The sequence below is a fragment of the Salmo salar genome, chromosome 12, assembly GCF_965601325.2.
Source record: "Salmo salar chromosome 12, fSalSal1, whole genome shotgun sequence".
NCBI lineage: Eukaryota > Metazoa > Chordata > Actinopteri > Salmoniformes > Salmonidae > Salmo > Salmo salar.
In genome coordinates, this window is record NC_138302.1 from 11174437 (window position 1) to 11192500 (window position 18064).

Genomic DNA, 18064 nt, shown 5'->3' on the forward strand with positions numbered 1-18064 from the left:
AACCAGTTACCTACCAGAATACCCCCGGTGACATCTATCCAACCAGTTACCTACCAGAGTACCCCCGGTGACATCTATCCAACCAGTTACCTACCAGAGTACCGCCGGTGACATCTATCCAACCAGTTACCTACCAGAGTACCCCCGGTGACATCTATCCAACCAGTTACCTACCAGAATACCCCCGGTGACATCTATCCAACCAGTTACCTACCAGAGTACCCCTGGTGACATATATCCAACCAGTTTCCTATCTTGGGGTTTCTTAGCCTGTATTTCAGTGGCCATATTGGAAATACCCGCCAGGGGGGTAATTCACAAAACCAGAAATGGCTCTATTTCCCAAGGTACTTATTTAGACATGCCCTAGCTGTGTGTGAAATGTAGTGGCTCTAGCACAACGTATTCAAATAAATGTCACGTAGCTGTCGGACTAGGGTCAAAACAATGTGAATCAATATGATCCTATTAGAATGATTGTATAATATTATCTGTGGGGATTATTTAGTGGGTAGATAATATCAAAATGACTTTGTAATGTTGTCTGGAATGATTTTACCCCCCCCCCCCCAAAAAAAAATATACAAATCTCTGGCGAAGGCCTTGAGGCCGATACGTATTAAAGATTAGTGATCCTATCAAGAGCAGTGTGCAGGTTTCTTCTTATGTTATTCAACTGTTACCAGGCACCTGCAAAAAAAAGATAGCTCAGATGTGCAGTGCCTTTTGAATTTTTACAGGAAATCTGGACGGCAGCCATTTAATTAAAATGTCCACTCTGGTCAACTGACAGGCTTCCCAGACTGCCTCCAATTTTAAAATGTTTCCTTAAGGTATCTAGTATTAGTGTACCACGTTTGATACTTGTATCATAAAATGGAACAATTATTTCAACTATCAGCTGGACTCCAGTAGACAGCTCATCAGAGAGCGAGATCTCACAGCAGTGACAAAGGTGAGGGTCCTACGGCACGGCGCCCCCCCCCCACACACACACACACACACACACACACACACACACACACACCACACACACACACACACAAGCCCGCACAGGTATGAATTATAAGCCCGAGCCCTACCCACATTTAGGTCCTACTCTAACCCAGTCCCGATTTCAATTTGGAAGAAGCAAAGGCCTGAAACCAGAAATCTTTTCCTCTATCAGCAAATCCATTAGCTGCTCCTCTGTCTGTCACTCTCTCCCAGCATGCAGCTCGCTCTGCTTATGTCGGCTCTGAGTCTCCATGGCAACGGCTCCGCTTGGGCTGCTCTGCTCAATGAAGAGACATGAGAGAACAGAGAGCTGTTAGCTACTGTTGGTCACTCTAAACGCCGACAAAAACTACAGGAACGCAACTCTTTTCTGTGAAATCATTTCTCCAGTCTTCTATTTGACGAGGTTGAAACACTTCAGACACCACGTTATGACCTTAGTACGTAGCAGAGCACGAAGCAAAAGGCTGAGCTTCAAAATGTTAGTGATACCCGGGCCCAGCCCGTACCCTAGTTAGTGATACCCGGGCCCAGCCCGTACCCTAGTTAGTGATACCCGGGCCCAGCCCGTACCCTAGTTAGTGATACCCGGACCCAGCCCGTACCCTGGGTAGTGATACCCGGGCCCAGCCCGTACCCTGGGTAGTGATACCCGGGCCCAGCCCGTACCCTAGTTAGTGATACCCGGGCCCAGCCCGTACCCTAGTTAGTGATACCCGGGCCCAGCCCGTACCCTAGTTAGTGATACCCGGGCCCAGCCCGTACCCTGGTTAGTGATACCCGGGCCCAGCCCGTACCCTGGTTAGTGATACCCGGACCCAGCCCGTACCCTGGGTAGTGATACCCGGGCCCAGCCCGTACCCTAGTTAGTGATACCCGGGCCCAGCCCGTACCCTAGTTAGTGATACCCGGGCCCAGCCCGTACCCTAGTTAGTGATACCCGGGCCCAGCCGGTACCCTGGTTAGTGATACCCGGGCCCAGCCCGTACCCTGGTTAGTGACACCCGGACCCAGCCCGTACCCTGGTTAGTGATACCCGGGCCCAGCCCGTACCCTGGTTAGTGACACCCGGACCCAGCCCGTACCCTAGTTAGTGATAAAAAAAAAAACAGGCCCTACTCCACCCTAACCTGATGTATCATGTCAGGTTCAGGTCAGGTAGCAGAGCTCTAACACAAATACACTGCAGGGATGCTCTGTATCTCACTGGCTGTGTGTACGAGTGTGTTTGTATATCTATGTATCCCGTCTCTTAGATCTACCTCTACCTGTCAGTGTGTTTGTATATCTATGTATCCCGTCTCTTAGATCTACCTCTACATGTCAGTGTGTTTGTATATCTATGTATCCCGTCTCTTAGATCTACCTCTACATGTCAGTGTGTTGTATATCTATGTATCCTGTCTCTTAGGACTCCCTATACAGTAGATCTACATGTCAGTGTGTATGATGGTACACATAGCTATCTCCCAGAGAAGCAGCGGCACAACGAGGCAGGGCGGCGCCACAACGAGGCAGGGCGGCTCCACAACGAGGCAGGGCGGCTCCACAAGCAGGCAGGGCGGCTCCACAAGCAGGCAGGGCGGCTCCACAAGCAGGCAGGGCGGCTCCACAAGCAGGCAGGGCGGCTCCACAAGGAGGCAGGGCGGCTCCATAAGCAGGCAGGGCGGCTCCATAAGCAGGCAGGGCGGCTCCATAAGCAGGCAGGGCGGCTCCATAAGCAGGCAGGGCGGCTCCATAAGGAGGCAGGGCGGCTCCATAAGGAGGCAGGGCAGCCCAATGAATCAAATTTGAAATTCCAATAGTGACAAGAGCAATAACCACATGGCATTTATTTTTAATGCTACTCAGCTGCATGTAACGGACGTTTTTACGTCGTTCGTCGTCTCTTGCCAGGCTCCATCGCTCTTCTCTTGTGGCTACTACCTCCCAGAACCCACACCCTGTCACACCAGCAGGCACAGCTGGCTGTTGGATTCCCTCAGTCTGCATGCCGCTGCTCCCTAGGCCAACGCCGCTGCTCCCTAGGCCAACGCCGCTGCTCCCTAGGCCAACGCCGCTGCTCCCTAGGCCAACGCCGCTGCTACGCCGCTGCTTCCTAGGCCAACGCCGCTGCTCCCTAGGCCAACGCCGCTGCTCCCTAGGCCAACGCCGCTGCTACGCCGCTTCTCCCTAGGCCAACGCCGCTGCTCCCTAGGCCAACGCCGCTGCTCCCTAGGCCAACGCCGCTGCTCCCTAGGCCAACGCCGCTGCTCCCTAGGCCAACGCCGCTGCTCCCTAGGCCAACGCCGCTTCTCCCTAGGCCAACGCCGCTGCTCCCTAGGCCAACGCCGCTGCTCCCTAGGCCAACGCCGCTGCTTGCTAGGCAATGCAGTCAAGAAACAAGAACCTGCTTTCAACTTTATTTCTTTGTACACGTCCATGGTGTGTATTATATTATAAGTTAGTTTGTCTTTCTCTCTGCAAAACGGTAGTTAGTCTTAGCAAGCAAAAAAATAAATAATACGTTACCCGCTAATGCTAAATTGCCAACTAGCTAGCAAAGACTACGGCATTAGGGGGACAAATCTGGCTAGCAAAGACAACAGCATTAGGGGGACAAATCTGGCTAGCAAAGACTACAGCATTAGGGGGACAAATCTGGCTAGCAAAGACTACGGAGCTAGGGGGACAAATCTGTCTAGCAAAGACTACGGAGCTAGGGGGACAAATCTGGCTAGCAAAGACTACGGCATTAGGGGGACAAATCTGGCTAGCAAAGACTACAGCATTAGGGGGACAAATCTGGCTAGCAAAGACTACAGCATTAGGGGGACAAATCTGGCTAGCAAAGACTACGGAGCTAGGGGGACAAATCTGGCTAGCAAAGACTACGGCATTAGGGGGACAAATCTGGCTAGCAAAGACTACGGCATTAGGGGGACAAATCTGGCTAGCAAAGACTACAGCATTAGGGGGACAAATCTGGCTAGCAAAGACTACAGCATTAGGGGGACAAATCTGGCTAGCAAAGACTACAGAGCTAGGGGGACAAATCTGGCTAGCAAAGACCACAGAGCTAGGGGGACAAATCTGGCTAGCAAAGACTACGGCATTAGGGGGACAAATCTGGCTAGCAAAGGCCACAGAGCTAGGGGGACTAATCTGGCTAGCAAAGACTACGGAGCTAGGGGGACAAATCTGGCTAGCAAAGACTACGGCATTAGGGGGACAAATCTGGCTAGCAAAGGCTACGGCGTTAGGGGGACAAATCTGGCTAGCAAAGACCATGGAGCTAGGGGGACAAATCTGGCTAGCAAAGACCATGGAGCTAGGGGGACAAATCTGGCTAGCAAAGACTACGGAGCTAAGGGGACAAATCTGGCTAGCAAAGACCACGGAGCTAGGGGGTCAAATCTGACTAGCAAATGTTCGCTGTAATACAGGCTGCTACCAGTTGTGCAAGACGTGCTCTGAATCAGAGTGGAATATGCGAAGCGTATTCTAAAAATCTGTGTCTGAATGTAACATCTATTGAAACGTAACCAAGGTCCTCTGGGAACACTGTGGTTTCTACTGCTGCTCTACCTGACCTGGTGCTGTGGTTCCTACTGCTGCTATACCTGACCCGGTGCTGTGGTTCCTACTGCTGCTATACCTGACCCGGTGCTGTGGTTTCTACTGCTGCTCTACCTGACCTGGTGCTGTGGTTTCTACTGCTGCTATACCTGACCCGGTGCTGTGGTTCCTACTGCTGCTATACCTGACCCGGTGCTGTGGTTTCTACTGCTGCTATACCTGACCCGGTGCTGTGGTTTCTACTGCTGCTATACCTGACCCGGTGCTGTGGTTTCTACTGCTGCTATACCTGACCCGGTGCTGTGGTTTCTACTGCTGCTATACCTGACCCGGTGCTGTGGTTCCTACTGCTGCTATACCTGACCCGGTGCTGTGGTTTCTACTGCTGCTATACCTGACCCGGTGCTGTGGTTTCTACTGCTGCTATACCTGACCTGGTGCTGTGGTTCCTACTGCTGCTATACCTGACCCGGTGCTGTGGTTTCTACTGCTGCTATACCTGACCTGGTGCTGTGGTTTCTACTCTACCTGACCTGGTGCTGTGGTTTCTACTCTACCTGACCTGGTGCTGTGGTTTCTACTGCTGCTATACCTGACCTGGTGCTGTGGTTTCTACTGCTGCTATACCTGACCTGGTGCTGTGGTTCCTACTGCTGCTATACCTGACCTGGTGCTGTGGTTTCTACTGCTGCTATACCTGACCCGGTGCTGTGGTTTCTACTGCTGCTATACCTGACCCGGTGCTGTGGTTTCTACTGCTGCTATACCTGACCTGGTGCTGTGGTTTCTACTGCTGCTATACCTGACCCGGTGCTGTGGTTTCTACTGCTGCTATACCTGACCCGGTGCTGTGGTTTCTACTATACCTGACCCGGTGCTGTGGTTTCTACTCTACCTGACCTGGTGCTGTGGTTTCTACTATACCTGACCTGGTGCTGTGGTTTCTACTATACCTGACCTGGTGCTGTGGTTTCTACTCTACCTGACCTGGTCATTTCCTCTGTGAAGCCAAACACCAACCCATAGAAATAGAACAATGACATGGCCCCATATTGTGCAGCCCTGAAACGAGCCACGCGCAGTGGAACCGGTCCAATGAGCCTCCACTGTCTAAAGTCATCAAGGAAAGAACAATTAGAAAGGAGGATGAAGCATGAAAGAACACAACCACCCAAAACACCTCTCCTCTTTCCATCAAAAAGGTCAAACAACAACCTTTTTACAGTCTGTTATTGGTAACACAACCACCCAAAACACCTCTCCCTGATCTCAGTCTACACAAACAGACGAGAGATCAGAGATTGTCAAGGCAATATCTTTTAGACACACCAGACAGTATAAAAGAGGAGAGATTGTCAAGGCAATATCTTTTAGATATACAACCCACAGTATAACAGAGGAGAGAGGGAGGGAAGGGGGAAGAGATTCCACTGCTCAACATCACATTCTCCTAGTGTGTAAGATCTCTGCTCTCTCCAAAATGTTGAACAGGCAACCTAACTCAATCTCTCCCTTTCTCCCCTGGTCCCCCCCCCCCCCCCGTCTCGGTCTCCATCCCTTCCCGTCTTGTCTCGGTCTCCCCGTCTCAGTCTCCCCGTTTCTCTTTCTGTCTCTCTTTCCCAGAAGACTGTATAGATATTCAGGCATTATGGGATACCATGAGGAGGTTTGGATTTAATATACCTTTTAATTACTGTTCTCTCTCCCCGCTGTCTCTCGCTCCCCCGCTGTCTCTCACTCCCCCGCTGTCTCTCTCTCTCTCCCCTCTTTCTAAATCTTTGCCCTCTCTCTCTCTCTCTCTCTCTCTCTAGGGTGTGGAAGAGTGGAGAGGGATGAGGAGAGGCAGAAGAAGGGAATGAGAAGGGGGGATTTGACATTCGACACCGCAGGGGACTTAAAAAGCAGGATGATGTTTTTAATCCTACACATGCACACACTTCATTTAGCTTTATCTGACGTCTGCAACATGTATTAATTACGATCAATTAAGTTGATTTTGCAAGACCACGTGTTTCAACCATTATAAGCATAAAGAGAGAAAGAGAAGGAGGGGGGGGGGGGTGAAAGGGACAGAAAAGGAGTGTGGTTCTCTCTCTCTCAGATGGTAGAGCATAGGGATTTCAACGCCAGGATCATCAGTTCGATTCCCTCGGGGTGCTGGCCACCCATCCGAAAAATATATACATAAATGACTAAGTTGCTATGGATAAAAGCGTCTGCTAAATGATCCCCCCCCCCCCCCCCCCCCCCCCCCCCCCCCCCCCCCCCCCCCCACACACACACACACACACACACACACACACACACACACACACACACACACACACACACACATATATATATATATATATAGCTCAAAAAAATAAAGGGAACACTTAAACAGCACATCCTAGATCTGAATGAAAGAAATAATCATATTAAATAATTTTCTTTACATAGTTGAATGTGCTGACAACAAAATCACACAAAAATAAATCAATGGAAATCCAATTTATCAACCCATGGAGGTCTGGATTTGGAGTCACACTCAAAATTAAAGTGGAAAACCACACTACAGGCTGATCCAACTTTGATGTAATGTCCTTAAAACAAGTCAAAATGAGGCTCAGTAGTGTGTGTGGCATCCACGTGCCTGTATGACCTCCCTACAACGCCTGGGCATGCTCCTGATGAGGTGGTGGATGGTCTCCTGAGGGATCTCCTCCCAGACCTGGACTTAAGCATCCGCCAACTCCTGGACAGTCTGTGGTGCAACGTGGCGTTGGTGGATGGAGCGAGACATGATGTCCCAGATGTGCTCAATTGGATTCAGGTCTGGGGAACGGGCGGGCCAGTCCATAGCATCAATGCCTTCCTCTTGCAGGAACTGCTGACACACTCCAGCCACATGAGGTCTAGCATTGTCTTGCAATTGGAGGAACCCAGGGCTAACCGCACCAGCATACGGTCTCACAAGGGGTCTGAGGATCTCATCTCGGTACCTAATGGCAGTCAGGCTACCTCTGGCGAGCACATGGAGGGCTGTGCAGCCCCCCAAAGAAATGCCACCCCACACCATGACTGACCCACCGCCAAACCTGTCATGCTGGAGGATGTTGCAGGCAGCAGAACGTTCTCTATGGCGTCTCCAGACTCAGACGTGCTCAGTGTGAACCTGCTTTCATCTGTGAAGAGCACAGGGCGCCAGTGGCGAATTTGCCAATCTTGGTGTTCTCTGGCAAATGGCAAACGTCCTGCACGGTGTTGGGCTGTAAGCACAACCCCCACCTGTGGACGTCGGGCCCTCATACCACCCTCATGGAGTCTGTTTCTGACCGTTTGAGCAGACACATGCACATTTGTGGCCTGCTGGAGGTCATTTTGCAGGGCTCTGGCAGTGCTTCTCCTGCTCCTCCTTGCACAAAGGCCGAGGTAGCGGTCCTGCTGCTGGGTTGTTGTTCCTCCACGTCTCCTGATGTACTGGCCTGTCTCCTGGTAGCGCCTCCATGCTCTGGACATTACGCTGACAGACACAGCAAACCTTCTTGCCACAGCTCGCATTGACATGCCATCCTGGATGAGCTGCACTACCTGAGCCACTTGTGTGGGTTGTAGACTCCGTCTCATGCTACCACGAGAGTGAAAGCACCGCCAGCATTCAAAAGTGACCAAAACATCAGCCAGGAAGCATAGGAACTGAGAAGTGGTCTGTGGTCCCCACCTGCAGAACCACTCCTTTATTGGGGGTGTCTTGCTAATTGCCTATAATTTCCACCTGTTGTCTATTCCATTTGCACAACAGCATGTGAAATGTATTGTCAATCAGTGTTGCATCCTAAGTGGACAGTTTGATTCCACAGAAGTGTGATTGACTTGGAGTTACATTGTGTTGTTTAAGTGTTCCCTTTATTTTTTTGAGCAGTGTATACACACACACACACACACACACACATACTCCTTCCAGGGTTTTTCTTTATTTCTACATTGTAGAATAAAAGTAAAGACAAACTATGAAATTACACATATGGAATCATGTAGTAACCAAAAAAGTGTTAAATAGATCAAAAAGTATTCTAGATGAGATTCTTCAAAGTAGCTACCCTTTGCCTTGATGACAGCTTTGCACACTCTTGACATTCTCTCAACCAGCTTCACCTGGAATGCTTTTACAACAGTCTTTAAGGAGTTTCCACATAAGCTGAGCACTTGTTGGCTGCTTTTCCTTCACACTGCAGTCCAACTCATCCCAAACCATCTCAATTGGGTTGAGGTCAGGTGACTGTGGATGCCAGGTCATCTGATGCAGCACTCCATCACTCTCCTTCTTGGTCAATTAGCCCTTACACAGCCTGGAGGTGTGTTGGGTTATTGTCCTGTTTAAAAATAAATTATAGTCCCACTAAGGGCAAACCAGATGGGATGGTGTATTGCTGCAGAATGATGTGGTAGCCATGCTGGTTAAGTGTGCCTTGAATTCTAAATAAATCACTGTCAACAGCAAAGCACCGCCACACCATCACACCTCCTCCTCCATGCTTCACGGTGGGAAATACACATGCGGAGATCATCCCTTCACCTACGCTGTGTCTCACAAAGACACGGCGGTTGGAACCAAAAATTGCAAATTTGGACTCATCAGACCAAAAATACAGCTTTTCATCAGTCTAATGTGCATTGCTCGTGTTTCTTGGCCCAAGCAAGTCTCTTCTTCTTATTGGTGTCCTTTAGTAGTGGTTTCTTTGCAGCAATTCGACCATGAAGGCCTGATTCACGCAGTCTCCTCTGAGCAGTTGATGTTGAGATGTGTCTGTTACTTGAACTCTGTGAAGCATTTATTTGGGCTGCAATTTCTGAGTCAGGTAACTCTAATGAACTTATCCTCTGCAGCAGAGGTAACTCTGGGTCTTCCTTTCCTGTGGCGGTCCTCATGAGAGCCAGTTTCATCATCGCGATGGTTTTAGTGACTGCACTTGAAGAAACTTTCAAAGTTCTTGAAATGTTCCGGATTGACTGACCTTCATGTCTTAAAGTAATGATGGACTGTCGTTTCTCTTTGCTTATTTGAGCTGTTCTTGCCATAATATGGACTTGGTCTTTTACCAAATAGGGCTATTTCTGTATACCACCCCTACCTTGTCATAACACAACTAATTGGCTCAAACGCATTGAGATAAGAAATTCCACAAATAAACTTTTAACAAGGCACACCTGTTAATTGAAATGCATTCCAGGTGACTACTTCATGAAGCTGGTTGAGAGAATAACAAGCGTGTTGAAAGCTGTCAAGGCAAAGGGTGGCTACTTTGAATATCAAAAATAAAATATATATGGATTTGTTTAACACATTTTTGGTTAATACATGATTCCAAATGTGTTATTTCATAGTTTTGATGTCTTTATTATTCTACAATGTATAAAATAGTAAAAATAAAGAAAAACCTTTGAATGAGAAGGTGTGTAAAAACTTTTGACTGGTACTGGTACTGGTACGCACGCACAGTGCCTTCACACCCCTTGACTTTTTCCACATTTTGATACGTTACAGCCTTATTCGAAAATGGATCAAATAAAACTTCCTCAGCAATCTACACACAATACCCCAAAATGACAGTGAAAACAGTGTATAAAAAAAACAGAAATGTATAAAAAATTATAAACAGAAATACCTTATTTACGTAAATATTAAGACCCTTTGCTATGAGACTCGAAATTGAACTGCATCCTGGTCGCAATGATCATCCTTGAGATGTTTCTACAACTTGATTGGAGTCCACCTGTGGTAAATTCAATTGATTGGACATTAATTGGAAAGGCACACAACTGTCTATATAAAAAGGTCCCACAGTTGACAGTTCATGTCAGAGCAAAAACCAAGCCATGAGGTCGAAGGAATTGTCCGTAGAGCTCCGAGACAGGATTGTGTCGAGGCGCAGATCTGGGGAACAGTACCAAAACATTTCTGCAGCATTGAAGGTCCCCAAGAACACAGTGGCCTCCATCTTTCTTAAATGGACGTTTGGAATCACTGAGGTTTTTCCTAGAGCTGGCTGCCCGGCCAAACTGAGCAATCAGGAGGGGAAGGGTCTTGGTCAGGGAGGTAACCAAGAAGCCGATGGTCACTGACAGAGCTCTAGAGTACCTCTGTGGAGATGGGAGAACCTTCCAGAAGGACAACCATCTCTGCAGCACTCCACCAATCAGGCCTTTATGGTAAAGTGGCCAGACGGAAGCCACTCCTCAGTAAAAGGCACATGACAGCCCACTTGCAGTTTGCCAAAAGGCACCTAAAGGACTCTCAGACCATGAAAAAACCTGTCACCATCCCTACGGTGAAGCATGGTGGTGGCAGCATCATGCTTTGGGGAAGTTTTTCAGCGGCAGGGACTGGGAGACTAGTCAGGATCGAGGGAGAGATGAACAGAGCAAGGTACTCAGAGATCCACGATGAAAACCTGCTCCAGAGCGCTCAGAACCTCAGACTGGGGAGAAGGTTCACCTTCCAACAGGACAACTACCCTAAGCACACAGCCAAGATAACGCTGGAGTGGCTTCAGGACAAGTCTCTGAATGTCCTTGAGCTGCCCAGCCAAAGGCCGGACTTGAACCCTATCGAACATCTCTGGAGAGACCTGAAAATAGCTGTACAGCGACTATGCCCATCCAACCTGAGAGCTTGAGAGGATCTGTAGAGAAGAATGGAAAAACTCCCCAAAATACAGGTGTGCCAAGCTTGTTGCGTCATACCCAAGAAGACTCAAGGCTGTAATCCCTGCCAAAGGTGCTTAAACAAAGTACTGAATACTTATGTAAATGTCACATCTGTTCTTTTATTTGTAATACATGTGCAAACATTTCTGAAAACCCCTTTTTGCTTCATCATTATGGGGTATTGAGTGTAGATCGATGAGGGGAAAAAAACGATTTACATTTTTTTAGAATACGGCTGTAACGTAACAAAATGTGGAAAAAGTCAAGGGGTCTGAATACCTTCCGAATGCACTGTATATTTATAATAGAGACAGGAAGAGGAATCATTAAACACAGCTTCCTCCAGTGGAAAGGGGGATTTGGGTGACCAGTATGGGGCAGGTTTTTAGCAGTATTATCTGGCAATGCCAGTCTATAGCTAAATAACACTATAATCTGTCAACCCTGGTATATGGCTCAGTAAACTATAATCTGGAAAACCTGGTATATGGCTCAGGAACATTGGAATCTGGCAACCCTGGTATATGGTTCAGTAACAGAATCTGGCAACCCTGGTAAATGGTTCAGTAACAGAATCTGGCAACCCTGGTATATGGTTCAGTAACAGAATCTGGCAAACCTGGTATATGGTTCAGTAACAGAATCTGGCAAACCTGGTATATGGTTCAGTAACAGAATCTGGCAAACTTGGTATATGGTTCAGTAACAGAATCTGGCAAACCTGGTATATGGTTCAGTAACAGAATCTGGATACCCTGGTATATGGTTCAGTAACAGAATCTGGATACCCTGGTATATGGTTCAGTAACAGAATCTGGCAACCCTGGTATATGGTTCAGTAACAGAATCTGATACCCTGGTATATGGTTCAGTAACAGAATCTGGATACCCTGGTATATGGTTCAGTAACAGAATCTGGATACCCTGGTATATGGTTCAGTAACAGAATCTGGCAACCCTGGTAAATGGTTCAGAAACATAATCTGGCAACCCTGGTAATATAGTTCAGTAACATTAACAGGACTGATTAGCTAGGGCTGAATAATACAATACATTTAACAGTATGTAGTGGTGAATAATACAATACATTTAACAGTCTCTAGGGCTGAATAATACAATACATTTAACAGTCTCTAGTGGTGAATAATACAATACATTTAACATTCTCTAGTGGTGAATAATACAATACATTCAACAGTCTCTAGGGCTGAATAATACAATACATTTAACAGTCTCTAGTGGTGAATAATACAATACATTTAACATTCTCTAGTGGTGAATAATACAATACATTTAACAGTCTCTCGTGGTGAATAATACAATACATTCAACAGTCTCTAGGGCTGAATAATACAATACATTTAACAGTCTCTAGGGCTGAATAATACAATACATTCAACAGTCTCTAGGGGTGAATAATACAATACATTTAACAGTCTCTAGTGGTGAATACTACAATACATTCAACATTCTCTAGTGGTGAATAATACAATACATTCAACAGTCTCTAGTGGTGAATAATACAATACATTCAACAGTCTCTAGTGGTGAATAATACAATACATTCAACAGTCTCTAGGGCTGAATAATACAATACATTTAACAGTCTCTAGTGGTGAATACTACAATACATTCAACAGTCTCTAGGGCTGAATAATACAATACATTCAACATTCTCTAGGGGCTGAATAATACAATACATTCAACAGTCTCTAGGGGCTGAATAATACAATACATTTAACATTCTCTAGTGCTGAATAATACAATACATTTAACAGTCTCTAGGGCGCCCTGTCATTACCGCGCCCTGCCCCCGCGGGACGCCACGCGCCCTGCCCCCGCGGGACGCCCCGCGCCCTGCCTCTGCGGGACGCTCCGCGCTCCCTTTGTGTGCGTCACCAGTCATTACCAGTGCAGGCTACATGCTGGTGTGTCATACTAACACACACAGACAACCTGAACAACACAATATAAAGTGTGTGGGTGCATGAGAGAGAGAGACCATTATAAATACAACCCATATTTAGGTTTACTTATTTTCCCTTTTGTACTTCAACTATTTGCACATAAATGACATTTGTAACGTCTTTATTCTTTTGGAACTTCTGAGAGTGTAATGTTGACAGTTCAATTGCATTGTTTATTTCACTTTTGTTTATTATCTAGTTCACTGCTTTGGCAATGTTAACATATGCTTCCCATGCCAATAAAACCCTTAAATTGAACTTTAATTGAATTGAGAGAGAGACAGACATGAATAGAGAAGAGAGGAAGGAGAGGAGAGAGAGAGGAGATGAGGGAGAGGAGAGGGGAGAGAGGAGGAGGAGAGGAGGGAGAGAGGAGGGGAGGGAGAGAGAAGAGGAGGGGGAGAGGAGGGAGAGAAGAGATGAGGGAGAGGAGAGAGAGAGGAGAGGGGAGAGAGGAGAGGAGGGAGAGAGGAGGAGTAGGGAGAGAGGAGAGAGAGGAGGAGTAGGGAGAGAGGAGAGAGAGGAGGAGTAGGGAGAGAGGAGAGAGAGGAGGAGTAGGGAGAGAGGAGAGAGAGGAGGAGTAGGGAGAGAGGAGGAGTAGGGAGAGAGGAGAGAGGAGGAGTAGGGAGAGAGGAGAGAGAGGAGGAGTAGGGAGAGAGGAGAGAGAGGAGGGGTAGGGAGAGAGGAGAGAGAGGAGGGGTAGGGAGAGAGGAGAGAGAGGAGGGAGAGAGGAGGAGGAAGGAGAGAGGAGGAGGAAAGAGAGAGGAGAGAGGAGGAGGAGGGAGAGGAGAGAGGAGGAGGAGGGAAAGGAGAGAGGAGGGAGAGGAGGAGGAGGGAGAGAGGAGGTGGAGGGAGAGAGGAGGTGGAGGGAGAGAGGAGAGAGAGGAGGAGGAGGGAGAGAGGAGAGGGAGAGAGGAGGAGAAGAGGGAGAGAGGAGGTGGAGGGATAGAGGAGAGAGAGGAGGAGGAGGGAGAGAGGAGAGAGAGGAGGAGGAGGGAGAGAGGAGAGAGAGGAGGAGGAGGGAGAGAGGAGGGAGAGAGGAGAAAGGAGAGGAGGAGTAGGGAGAGAGGAGAGAGAGGAGGAGTAGGGAGAGAGAGGAGGAGTAGGGAGAGAGGAGAGAGAGGAGGAGTAGGGAGAGAGGAGAGAGAGGAGGAGTAGGGAGAGGAGAGAGGAGGAGTAGGGAGAGAGGAGGGGTAGGGAGAGAGGAGAGAGAGGAGGGGTAGGGAGAGAGAGGAGGGGTAGGGAGAGAGGAGAGAGAGGAGGGGTAGGGAGAGAGGAGAGAGAGGAGGGGTAGGGAGAGAGGAGGGAGAGAGGAGGGAGGAGGAGGAGGGAGAGAGGAGGAGGAAGGAGAGAGGAGGAGGAAAGAGAGGAGAGAGGAGGAGGAGGGAGAGGAGAGAGGAGGAGGAGGGAAAGGAGAGAGGAGGGAGGGAGAGGAGGAGGAGGGAGAGAGGAGGTGGAGGGAGAGAGGAGAGAGAGGAGGAGGAGGGAGAGAGGAGGAGGGAGTGAGGGAGAGAGGAGGAGAAGAGGGAGAGAGGAGAGAGGAGGAGGGAGAGAGGAGGTGGAGGGAGAGAGGAGAGAGAGGAGGAGGAGGGAGAGAGGAGGAGGGAGAGAGGAGAGGGAGAGAGGAGGAGGGAGAGAGGAGAGAGGAGGAGGGAGAGAGGAGAGAGAGAGGAGGAGGAGGAGAGAGGAGAGAGAGAGGAGGAGGAGGGAGAGAGGAGAGAGAGAGAGGAGGAGGAGTACTTGAGCTGAGTTTAATAAATATTGACAGTGAATCATCTTTGCTGACAGGGTCGCAGGTGGCTCTCTAAGGATTTAACACACTGGAGAGAACACACACACTAAAACCCAAATGAAGCTTAACGAACCATCAAAACGAAGTTTGATGTCCTTTAAGACATCTAACCCCCCCCTCTCTCTCTCTCTCTCTTTTTTCTACCTCTCCTCAACGACATTCTCCTGCTTTCTTCACCCGTTATCTTTTCAATCTGCCACTGAATTGATACACAGCGTTCATTCATCCCCTCATCTCTCTCCTCTCTTTCTCTAACCCTCCAATCTCCCTCATCTCTCTTTCTCCCTCTGACAACCACCTGTGGTAAAGTCTCTTCACGTGTAACCTAACGTAGCAGACATAACTAGTCTCTTCACGTGTAACCTAACGTAGCAGACATAACTAGTCTCTTCACGTGTAACCTAACGTAGCAGACATAACTAGTCTCTCTACAGAGAGACATACAGATCTACAGAGAGACATACAGATCTACAGAGAGAGAGATACAGATCTACAGAGAGAGATACAGATCTACAGAGAGAGAGAGATACAGATCTACAGAGAGAGAGAGATACAGATCTACAGAGAGAGAGAGATACAGATCTACAGAGAGAGAGAGATACAGATCTACAGAAAGAGAGAGATACAGATCTACAGAAAGAGAGACATACAGATCCACAGAGAGAGAGAGACATACAGATCCACAGAGAGAGAGAGACATACAGATCCACAGATAGAGAGAGACACAGATCCACAGATAGAGAGAGACACAGATCCAGGAGAGCCAGGAGAGCCAGCCAGCGAGAGCCAGCTAGCGAGAGCCAGCCAGCGAGAGCCAGCTAGCGAGAGCCAGCCAGCGAGAGCCAGGAGAGCCAGCCAGCGAGAGCCAGCTAGCGAGAGCCAGCCAGCGAGAGCCAGCTAGCGAGAGCCAGCCAGCGAGAGCCAGCTAGCGAGAGCCAGCTAGCGAGAGCCAGCTAGCGAGAGCCAGCTAGCGAGAGCCAGCCAGCGAGAGCCAGCTAGCGAGAGCCAGCCAGCGAGAGCCAGCCAGCGAGAGCCAGCTAGCGAGAGCCAGCTAGCGAGAGCCAGCCAGCGAGAGCCAGCCAGCGAGAGCCAGCCAGCGAGAGCCAGCTAGCGAGAGCCAGCCAGCGAGAGCCAGCCAGCGAGAGCCAGCCAGCGAGAGCCAGCCAGCGAGAGCCAGCTAGAGAGAGCCAGCTAGCGAGAGCCAGCTAGAGAGAGCCAGCTAGCGAGAGCCAGGAGAACCAGCCAGCGAGAGCCAGGACAGCCAGCCAGCGAGAGCCAGGACAGCCAGCCAGCGAGAGCCAGGAGAGCCAGCCAGCGAGAGCCAGGAGAGCCAGCCAGCGAGAGCCAGGAGAGCCAGCCAGTGAGAGCCAGGAGAGCCAGCCAGTGAGAGTGAGCAATAACATAATAATAATTATGTGGGGGGTGACTACATCTGTCCTGTTTCACATATGTACCAGTATGTATTAATACACACGTGTGAATTGGAAATGTATATATAAACATATACAAACTCCCTCTGAGACAATTAGGGTTAAGTGCCTCGGTCAAGGTCACAGATAGATTTTTCACCTTGTCGGTTCGGTGATTGGTTACTGGCCCAACGTTCTAACCGCTTGGCCACCTTGTCGGTTCGGTGATTGGTTACTGGCCCAACGTTCTAACCGCTTGGCCACCTTGTCGGTTCGGTGATTGGTTACTGGCCCAACGTTCTAACCGCTTGGCCACCTTGTCGGTTCGGTGATTGGTTACTGGCCCAACGTTCTAACCGCTTGGCCACCTTGTCGGTTCGGTGATTGGTTACTGGCCCAACGTTCTAACCGCTTGGCCACCTTGTCGGTTTGGTGATTGCTTACTGGCCCAACGTTCTAACCGCTTGGCCACCTTGTGCGTTTGTTTACCTTAAACAGTAGAGAGTCGTCCATGTGTTCAGCGTAGACAGAGGTCAGTCTGTACTGGTTCTCAGTAGTGATGTCTATCTGATAGCCTGTCAGAACATAACACACCGTCCTGAACTCCTGAATCTTCCTCTGGAACACCTGGCAACAACAAATACAACACTGGTTCACAATAGTCTCTCTGTCACTCACTCACAATCTCCGTCACACACTCTCACACTCATCAGAAGAGATGAGGTAGAGGCGAGAGAGAGAGATGAGGTAGAGGCGAGAGATGAGGTAGAGAAGATAGAGAGAGATGAGGTAGAGAAGAGAGAGAGAGATGAGGTAGAGAAGAGGTAGAGAAGCGAGAGAGATGAGGTAGAGAAGAGAGAGAGAAGAGGTAGAGAAGCGAGAGAGAGATGAGGTAGAGAAGCGAGAGAGAGATGAGGTAGAGAAGCGAGAGAGATGAGGTAGAGAAGCGAGAGATGAGGTAGAGGAGAGGAATAAGATGTGTAGGAGGAAGAAAGGGGGATAAAACATGTTTATTTTCTATGTAATACAACATTCCACACCTCCTTCAACCGCTGGTTCTTCAGTTCAGCACTCTCCATCTGTTTACGCAGATCTAGAACATAGAACAGTCGTGTTAAGCCGGATGTACAACACACAGAACAGTCACTTAACGTTGAACTGTCATGTTAAAGTAGACCTACAACACAGAACAGTCACTTAACGTTGAACTGTCATGTTAAAGTAGACCTACAACACAGAACAGTCACTTAACGTTGAACTGTCATGTTAAAGTAGACCTACAACACAGAACAGTCACTTAACGTTGAACTGTCATGTTAAAGTAGACCTACAACACAGAACAGTCACTTAACGTTGAACTGTCATGTTAAAGTAGACCTACAACACAGAACAGTCACTTAACGTTGAACTGTCATGTTAAAGTAGACCTACAACACAGAACAGTCACTTAACGTTGAACTGTCATGTTAAAGTAGACCTACAACACAGAACAGTCACTTAACGTTGAACTGTCATGTTAAAGTAGACCTACAACACAGAACAGTCACTTAACGTTGAACTGTCATGTTAAAGTAGACCTACAACACAGAACAGTCACTGCTCCATCTGCTCAGATGGATCTACAACACATGGCACTGGCAGCCCGGATTTTGCCC

The 18064-nt window shown here is 48.6% G+C and overlaps 1 protein-coding gene across 3 annotated transcripts in view; it reads right to left on the bottom strand.

Annotated features, from left to right (window-relative positions):
• Positions 1 to 18064, bottom strand: part of LOC106564124 (mitotic spindle assembly checkpoint protein MAD1) — a 123048-nt gene that overhangs the window by 25964 nt on the left and 79020 nt on the right. For 2 of the 3 annotated variants that reach the window (XM_045690659.2, XM_045690660.2), the window contains exons 17-18: positions 17450 to 17502; positions 16899 to 17036 (exon numbers count right to left, since the gene is read on the bottom strand). The exons of the other annotated variant lie outside the window; for it this stretch is intronic. In XM_045690659.2, the coding sequence (XP_045546615.1) occupies positions 16899 to 17036; positions 17450 to 17502 (191 nt within the window). The remainder of the gene's footprint in view (positions 1 to 16898; positions 17037 to 17449; positions 17503 to 18064) is intronic. 3 annotated transcript variants of the gene reach the window in all.